This window comes from Liolophura sinensis, chromosome 13 (assembly GCF_032854445.1).
Source record: "Liolophura sinensis isolate JHLJ2023 chromosome 13, CUHK_Ljap_v2, whole genome shotgun sequence".
Classification (NCBI taxonomy): Eukaryota; Metazoa; Mollusca; class Polyplacophora; order Chitonida; family Chitonidae; genus Liolophura; species Liolophura sinensis.
In genome coordinates this window covers 24115037-24125170 of record NC_088307.1, presented here as the reverse complement: position 1 = coordinate 24125170, position 10134 = coordinate 24115037, and the positions used below count along the sequence as shown (strand labels likewise).

Here is a 10134-nt window from a genome sequence, read left to right as displayed (position 1 = left end):
TAGCCTCCACTGGACATTGTCAAGGCATGACTTACTCACGGGCCCACGAGCTCTGTTCAAGGATGGTTGCAACCAAATTATAGATTTAAGGGTTTGTTACGGGCAATTGTTGAGCAAAGCCAACAAAAATTGGCTGCGCTATATTTATATGTACAAATATTCTGAGTCTCATTAAATAATTATTAAGCATTATATCTGTAAAGTATAAAGTTCAAATGCTCATAACATTTCTGTAAAAACACGAAATGGTTTATTTTTTATTTAGTCAAGCACTGTCCGAGTCAATTTTCTAGTGAAGTTATGACCAAATCAACATTACAGACTCATATATACACAAAAAGTAACATAAATGTTAAAACTATGTGTTGTGTATCATGATGGAACTAAACATGGAACGGATGATGTGTAAAATTAAGAAATGTTGTTTCCTTCGTGTTTTAAGCTGGTTTAGTTTATAGTAGCTCCCAGGTGTCTGCCCCTGACGGCTCTTTAGCTGGGCTCGTTTCGACGCTGTTGACATTAGCCATAAGAAACGTGCGTTATTTGTGAGAGAAAAACAAAATACAGAGGAAAGATAAAGGTTGTAAACTACGTATAATGGCAGAACAATTATCGGAAGGCCCAGGGATAGAGCTTGCATCTGGTCACTTTGGCCCAGTGCCTGTGGCGACGTCCCTGGAGCAGTCACCTACCAAGGCGAGTGGCGCTACAACAACAACAGATATCGTTAGGCCTCAAGATCTTTCAGTCGATGATGACGATGATGACATTGACGAATCTTTAGCAGAAAGGCGAGTGCCGTTTATCCGTTCTGTCTTATAAAGTTTTTGCCTCTTCTTTTCCTTCCACTTGTTTTGAAGTAACATGTTGTTACTTTTTTAGTCACATGTGACCTCTTCAGTCTCTAACGTGTTGTTACCGTACTTCTGTATCATTCGATGTCATGCCTTGGAATACATTGCCAGCTGACTAGTAGTGGTACTTACAGGCACTTGAGTTTTAATCACTCAGGCACTCAAGGTGCGCATTCAAACCCAGCCTTGAGAATTTGTAGATTTCCTCACGCTCACTTCTTATGGTGCCAAGGTGACATTAGACAGACCTTAGCACTTTTGGAACCTTTAACCCAGCCACATACTCTCGACCAATATGGTGTCCGTAAATGTATCTTACCTGTGAGAATGCTCATAACTTGTTAGTTGTCTTCGGTTCATGCTCGTATTTTCCCTTCTCCTCAAACTGACAGCCATTGTGTAAGTGAAATATTGTTGAGTATGGCATTGAACAGCAATCAGATTAATAAGTGAATAAATTGGACATAAAAGACATAAAAATCAATCAGATAATGAAGCGTAATTGATTAACATGTACATTTCTGTTCAACAGGTTGTGGGGTCTAACAGAGATGTTTCCAGAGGGTCTTCGTAAAGCTGTTGGTAACCTAACCTCATTTTCCATCTTCGGTGCAAAGACACTGTTCAGTTTAGGAAAATCAGCGACGTGGATAGCCGCATCATCTGCCACTATCCTTGTACTTCCTGTTATGTTCGAAGGGGAACGGGCACAGCTACAGGAGCAGCAAATACAACAACAACGCCAGATATTGCTTGGCCCCAATGCGGCTGTGTCTGGTTCTGCAGGGGCAGGAGGGCTGTTGCCAGGGGCGATGCCAGGTGTCATGCAAGTCCCTGTTCCACAGAGATGATGATTGGCAGATCAGAATCGGATGAAGTCTACGACCCCAGAGAGAAGACGAAGAAAAGTGACCAAAGTCATGCAGATTTTCTGTGTCAGACATTGTATTCTCAGATAAAAAAAAGTTTTTAATATCATCTTTTTTTAATATTATATTCCTGCACTGTGGAAAAAGACGGAATTTGAGTGAAAATAAAACTTAAGGGTTAGCTAGATGTAATGAGAGAGACAGGTAAAATTAAAACCAGATGTTATACAAGAGTTAAGTGTCGTGATGTATTTAAATGTACATCTGGTATGCATTTTTCAGTGTAGTAAACAACTGAAATACCAAGAAAAGTTTTTCTTATGTTTTGTATGCAAGCTATACAGAGAGTTATAGTAAGTTACCTTAGTCCAAGCGTCAAATTTTCAAATAACGTTTTAGGCCATGCAAGTAACGAAACAGGGGAAGTAACTCCGAACTGGGACTAAGAAGAATTGGATTATCTCCCATAGCAAGGTTTGCTACCAAAGGTGCCTCGTACCACTTTTGCTCACGAAATCAGCATGCAGACGTGCCCGTTTTCGGTGGAATCATTAGCTGCATTATTTATTAATTAGTTTTTTGTGTGGTGATCTCGGGGCCTTGGTTGCAAGGAGCATTCTGCGGTCCCACTCATATTGTCTTACATGAAATTAGCTAGTGACCACTTCCCTTCAACCAGTGCCAAACGTGGGAATGTTCGCCAGTGCCTTGCCAGAAGCTGGTGGTTTGCTTTAGATATTCAAATTCCCTCCACCCATAAACCCCAGCGGGATAGTATAAGTGAAAAATTATTGAGTACAATTTCTGCAACATGCGCGAAGAAGTTTAGAAATTATTTGCCTGTGGTTTAATCCGGGCATCTCATGGTGTATGTTCTGATGGTTTGATGCTGAACACCATTATACAAGTTAAATACTCAGTAGTACAGACACACAATCGGTAACTAAATACAACAAACAACTGATGGCCTTGACGCGTCAACACAGCGCGAAACTACACGTCGCTCGGAACTAATATATATATATATATATAACCAAAAGTACTTTACCTAGAAGTAATTCTCTATAGCTAGTCTCCACAGCACTTTACACTTTTCTTCGATATCTAACACATTATGTGACATATCAGCGCAGCCATGTATTTTTTATCTGTCTATTGCGCAAAAGAAGTTTGAAAAAACGGCATGCATGGTTCGAAATAATGTTCCAAACGCTGCTGTACTGAAATAGACTTTAAAAAATTACGACAACGGAGAGTTTTGTGGAAGGACAACAATGTCTTTGATAGTAATTGTCTTAGAGTTGACTGGAAATATAAAAATAGCTAAGGGTTCTTAACTGCAAAGTAACAATAATAGTGAAATCCTCGTTTTTGAATACGGGATTTCGGATTCAAGGTGTCCAGTTCTTGTAGGAGCCGTTTACAATGATTTCCCATGATTCATTTTCCACCCAAGAGGTTGGCATATTTCCCCACCATGTGGCGCGAGCTTCTGCAGATGACGTAAAATGTGTAATGTGCCGCGGAGACTAGCTGTAGGGAAGTGTGCGTAAATGAACATCTGGTGGTACATAATTTGTGTACTTTTAACATTAAAAATTGCACAATCTGTGTACTGCTGATATGTGGATGTGCATTTTTGCCACACCTATGTGTACTCGTGCACAGTCGTTTTTAGAGAGTGTATGGGCCCATTGAGTATTGAGGCTTTTATTATTATTATTTTTCAAATACATATGTGTATATGATATTTAAGTCATGAATTATTTTATCCTTGAAGGAGAATGTACTGGTAATAATTTCTAAGAGCTTTTTTAATTTAATACGCCTAAAGATATATTTTTGTGACTAAAATTACATTATGACTGTCGTCGTCATATGACTGAAAAATTAAGTACGACGACGTTAAACCCAAAGCATACATATATGACAGCTTTAAAAATACGTCCAGAATTTTTTTTTGTGCGAAAGAATTAATAATTGGTGTAGATTAAGGCAATCATGCGTTATATGCCCGCACTTTTATGAGTAGACCGTACAGAAGTCGCCGCGTATAGGATGTTTTGTTTGCACTACTTTGTATTATCGTATGTATGTATATATATGGTGTACCCTGTCGCACTTTGTTGAACCCCGTGTTTTAGTGTCTATTTGTGAGTTGGAGCGTGACTAAACGATGTCAAACAAGCCGGTCCTGTAACCAGACGTCAGGGCGAACAAATTATGAGATCTGCCGAGAGAATCACAAAAAATGTGGACAGATTGCGCCTGTTTGTGTGTGATGGACTGTTGTTCGTGTTGCGGTGCTCACTCCATCATGTGAACTGACTCGCACGATCCTAATACTGGACACTCATGATTAGGCCTATGCACCGGTAATCGCTATTTCCGTTGGTGAATAAGTTTATTAGGTGTATTTCAAATCCTAGGATCTATACAAATTCATGTACATTTCCAAGGAACTAAGCACAGCGGAACCTGCTTAATATAATGTAGGCCTATACACTGTTTAAAAACATAATCTGTTAATTTGGACAGAAAGTCTGTTTGTTGTATGAGTGATGCTACGATGTATTCTCTTATTGCAACAGATTATTCTTCATATTGTATTAATTCAACAAAGTTTCTCTTAGACTAACAGGATATTATGTAGAATATGACACAATACTGTGTTATAATTAAAGAATATTCTAGCATCATTCATACAAGAGTTTTTTTTTTTTGGTTAAAATTGCTATTTTATATAATATATATGAAAACTAGGGGCAAGGTCACCTACTTTACTTTCTCAACAGATGTTTTTTTTTCCGAAAACTGGTTTTCCACAAACTGTTTTCCTGAAAACGGATTTTCCATAGATGGTTCTTGCGAAAACGGGTTTTCCACAGATGGTTCATACAAAAACGGGTTTTCCACAGATGTTTTTTCCGAAAACGGGTTTTCCACCGATGGTTTTTTCAAAAATGGGTTTTCCACAGCTGATTCTTTCGAAAACGGATTTTCCACAAATGTTTTTTTTTTTCCGAAAATGGGTTTTCTACAAAATGCACTCTTTTTTCGAAAACGTGATTTCCACAGCTGGATGAGGTTTCCACAAATGGCTTTTCCGAAAATGGGTTTTTCACAGATGGTTCTTCCGAAAATGGATTCTTCACGGATGGTTTTCCGAAAACGGGTTTTTCACAGATGTTTCTTTCGAAAACGCGAGGTTATGGTTATTAGGAAAATGATTTTTCCGCAGCTGGTTTTTCCACAGATATTTCTTCCGAAAAGGGGTTTTCCACAGATGGTTATTCCAAAAATGATTTTTCTGCAGATGATTTTCCGAAAAGGGTTTTTTCACAGATGGCTATTCCGAAAATGATTTTTCTGCAGATGATTTTCCGAAAAGGGTTTTTTCACAGATGGTTATTCCGAAAATGATTTTTCCGCAGAGGGTTTTTCCGCTGATGGTACTTCAAAAAATGAATATTTGACAGACGGTTCTTCCGAAAATGAGTTCGTCTGCAGAAGTTTCTTTCGAAAGAAATATAAGGAGAAACAATTTGCCAAGGATATTTTTATAGCATCTGCCTCGTAAACGATAGATCCGGGGCTTATGTCCAAATCCGGGCATACCGATGACATCAACATCGGTAATCTTCCCACTACCATGCTCGGCTTTCAGCATCAGAGGAATTGACCAAGTAGGCAACTGGTCGGCCCAGTGTCAGCATTATGTGTTTGGATGTATAGCATTGTGCGTGGTGTCACCATAAATCTGTCGGCATTGGATACGGCCTGATATAAGGAGACATAAATGATCGATGTAATGTCCAGAGCGACGTTAATCCAAATACATCAACAACAAAAAAAAAGAAGAAAAAACAAAGTGAAATAAGTTTTTAAAGTTTTTGACAGTGGTCGCTGAAGGCAGTTAATGGTCTGGAATACCACGCAAGACATCAATTAATTCCCCATCGGGTACATTATTATATGGTCTATTGCCGATTTCCCATGCAGAGCATATGGTACATGCATATTTCTTATTTACCAGACTGTAAAAACACTTGTAACACACTAAAAACACTTGTGTTGAAATCTAACACAACAACTTGTTTGTTTTCAATCAACACAGAAACGTGTTACTCCAACCCAAACATGTGTTACCCCAGCACAAAATATGCATGTGTTACATAAAGGTGAAGTACACATGTTTGTGTTCCAGATAATAAAAACACAAACTTGTGTTGAACCAAAATGAGGTAATTTATGGAATACAACAAAAATCTTGTGTAGTTTGCTACACGTATTGTGTATAAAATCCAGAATATCTTGTGTTCAATGCTTTTAACACAAGACTTTGTGTTAATTCAACACAAGATGTAGTGTTAATTCAACACAAGATGTAGTGTTAATTCAACACAAGATGTAGTTGTTGAAATATGACACAAGGCTTTTACTGGAAAGAACACAGTGTTTTTTGTGTGTATATGCTAGATTGCTTATTTCTCAGTCTGGTATATTTACATATATATATATAGCTATTTCCCCAGGTGCGCTGGTCCATGTGTTACAGCGTTTCCTGTCATGGCACTTATTATTTCTCCATCTGCATTGTCACTGTTTCAAAGCATTACTTCCAAAAAGCAGTGCGATATCTTTGGAACTACTAGCCACTTTTTTTATTTCACGTACTTGAGACTATTTTCTCATGCCCATATCATAAGATGCCCAATTTGCACCCAGGCTAATTTTTACAAATTTTATATTCAACTGATTTTATTCAGATTGTTCATAGATATTGTAGCGGATGGAAGGCCAGCGTGTGATCTCATAGTGGTAAAACGCACGTGCATGTGTGTGCGTACGTTTCTCGGTACAGTACACTTTTTCATTGTTAATTGTTAACAGACTCTACAAATTTATTACAATGTTAATAACTCATTAACGTTCGGCTCATATTTAAACAATCTTAATTAAAGTGTTGGAATTAATTTGCAAAGCAGTTTATGTCGGTATATTAAGAAGCAACTACGCACTATACTTTCCTATATTTATATCTATATATATATTATAAGGCTTACTTGTATAACCAGCTAATGTAATTAAAATATATAATGACATAAAAGTTATTAAGTTAGTGTCGGTGTAAGGTCTTTTGTAATTAGTCCATGGGAAACAAAGGGTTATTTATCATAGAGGGTGGTGATGATTACCCAGATAAGGTTGTATAGGAAGTTAATTAAGATAGCGGATTTGATACATATGCTCATTTCGCGAAACCTACCTCCTGTATATCAGGAGAAACTGTGGTACAAATAGACGCCATTTGTCTTAAATTTTAGTCAACGACAGAATGTTCCTTTCGGTTATTTTTTTCCTTCTTTTTTTGTGTGTGCTAATATATGGGTATCATTTGTAACCGTCACTATGGTCACTATGCGTGTTACAGAGATGGCGTGCGAAGCAGCGGTTCTTTCGTTGGACACGATTCGCACATTGCCTGATAACGATCTGTTTTACAATTTAATAAACCCTGCCCCGGTTGACATCGGAGAACGGACAAGGACCCGGGGTATATTTAATACCAAGATAATGTGTGTAATAATGGGCGAACAGAAAACAGGTAATTAGGGAAAGAAAAGCAATTAGCGCTGTTTGGGGATGATCTAATGATCCGTGAGTAATTAGTAATGTGTAGTCTCACTAATGAGCTTCCGATGTTATAGGTAAATATTGGAGTTTGCTACAGTAGTATAGTCCTACACCTAACAAGAGCAAAGGACTTGGTATGGTACGCCGGGAAATTGGCCGTGGAGATGCACAATAAGAATGGGGGCCTTCGTGGTCGATGTGTTTAGCGTGCCAGCACCGCGCAATAATCCAGGACCCTCTCACCTGTCGCTGTCAGTTCAAGTCCAGATCATGCTGTCTTCCTCTCCGGCTACGCTTTCCACCTAAAATAATAACCTCGTCCACCTTACTGACTTTAAAACTGCCACTAGACACCCATAGCAGAAACATTATTTCTTAAATAATCAGCTAAAAATTTCAAACATTTATTTCTAAGTCTTGTCTAGGTTTCGTTTTGGTTAACGTTTGTCTTCAAATGTAAAATATAAACTTAATTGTGCCATCTGTTTTTGCTCTTTTTTTTTCAATCTTAGTACCGCGGCATCTCTCTCATGGTTCAGAAGTCACTAAGGACAACTACTAGCTCCATGGAATTAGTTCGAATCCACATGGTAGTTTGATTTTCGGATTTCTTAAATTCAAAAAGAGAAAAGTTTTCGTCAGCAAAGTTGCAGGTCTACTAGTGTTTAATAAGTATTAGAATGAATTAGGAAGCATGAATTTTGTTCAGTTATTGAAACATTCACCGTTCTGTTTTTTCGTACTGATTTACTACACTCGAAGCAGATATCTATATCTTATTCTGTCACACAGCTTCATTAATGGACAAGAAATTTAACTTTCAAACTGATTCTCGGTTGTGAACACCAGTATGTAAATTAATCAATCAAACTGATTAATAAAATTCTAATTATAGGCTTATATGGGCGTAACAAGTTTCAAGATTTATGGTTTGTATATATACCTGTAGATGCTATAATAAATGATGAAGATAGCCTCGAGTGCCAGTGTCACTGCTTAACACGGATAGTTCTATACGTGAATCACCTCTTCATTAAACCACACAAAAAGGTAAATTAAAAACAAGGCTATTTATAATGTACATTATAATACCTTACTAGATGTAATGAACAGATGTATCATACAAGTATTAAAATTAATAAAGACGAAGTTTGCATGAAGTAATCAAGCGAGGAATTATATTTGCCAATTTCCTGTTGAATAGATTAAAAAATTCAATAATATTAAATATAATTAATAATTAGCTTTAATTATAGCATCTTTAAACTTTAATTATAGCATCATCGTCGCTGTGAGTTCAAGCCAAGCTAATGCTGGCTTCCTCTCCGGCCATAAGTGGAAAAGGAAGATGACAGATGGTGCCCCCAGCAGATGGTCGTGGGTTTCCCCTGGCTCTGCCCGGTTTCCTCCCACCATAACGTTGGCTGCCGTCGTATAAGTGAACTATTCCTGAGCACGGCGTAAAACACCAATCAAATAAATAAATAAATAAAGACATATTGTACATGTATGTAAAGGTATAATTATATGGCTAATTCAGGCTTAAATAATTTGTGTGAGATAGTATAGCCTTAACACTATGAAAAATATTACAATGTTTGCTAACACAGGAATAAACACAGTTCACAGCAGTGCTAAAAAAAACATCCCATCCCCTGCGGGATTCGTACCAGCGACCTCTTGATTCCAAGTACAGCGCGCTATGCAATACACTCCTGTATGTTAAAAGTGATAAAAGGGGAACGCACAGCTGAGCAGTATTCAAACAGTATTACATTGCTTTGTGTGTGTTCAACTCTCGTCCATTCTTCCTATTCGCGAAGACAATAATATAGACCTACTGAAGAAATTTACCAATCCAAAGATCGAGACAAATGTATAGTTCTGAGATAAGAATAAAGACCATGTATCACTAACACTGATTGGTGATTTACTTGTAAAACGGGCGGTCAGGTGCAAAGAAAATCCGACTGCGCTGAATAAATGGACTGCCTTTAGAAAGACACTGAACAACTTTCCTAAGTATGTGATGCACTATGTTTTCACCCCGAAGAGCGCAGTCAAGGTGTTTATTGGTGGAAAGCAAAGAAGGTCATGGAACTTTATTTAATGCAGCCAAGATCCGGATAAGAGTAGAGGCCATGCAGTACATTCTGTTTTTAATTCAAATGAACCATGCTATGTCCGTGGGAATGCTTGTTTCGTCATTGTAGACCTGTAGGTTTATGTTCATTTAGAGAAGTGTCGTCTGGGGAAACACTAAAAGATGCAGTTTACTTAATTCACGTTACACCGACTAATGCATGCTGCCTCACTGTAGCGCCATCCCGAAGACACCAGACACAAGTGTATACATATTGCAAAGTGCACGTATAATGTATGATAGGTAAAAAGTTGAATTCTGATGTGCTAAAAATTGCTAAATGTAACAAACCCAGGTATATGTGGAGCTTGTGTTTATATCGTGGAAGACCCTAAAGTCTGGGCAATCGAAGTTTGTAATATACATTGTATACTGACATAGGTTGAGGTTGTGTTAGAAAAATACATTGGCCACACTACAGATTTGCGCTCTACAGACTAACTGTGCACAGGGAACAAATTAATAAGGAATACAACGAAACAGAAGATTTAGAAGATTCACTCGCTTTTTTCTTATATATCTATATAGGCGTATAACACGGCTTCAGGATCCACCATGGCCGATACCATTTTTGCCGCGGGCGGGCAAGCGCAAATGAGGATCTTGGTTCGTGATGAAAACTCTTACTTGA

The 10134-nt window shown here is 37.9% G+C and overlaps 1 protein-coding gene across 1 annotated transcript; it reads left to right on the top strand.

Moving 5' to 3' along the window:
- Positions 1-504: 504 nt before the first annotated feature.
- On the top strand, positions 505-2024 carry LOC135480721 (mitochondrial import receptor subunit TOM22 homolog). The gene is made up of 2 exons (XM_064760636.1): positions 505-791; positions 1387-2024. The coding sequence occupies exons 1-2, from the start codon at positions 598-600 to the stop codon at positions 1703-1705; spliced, it is 513 nt and encodes a 170-aa protein (XP_064616706.1). The 5' UTR covers positions 505-597; the 3' UTR covers positions 1706-2024.
- The last annotated feature ends 8110 nt before the right edge of the window (positions 2025-10134 follow it).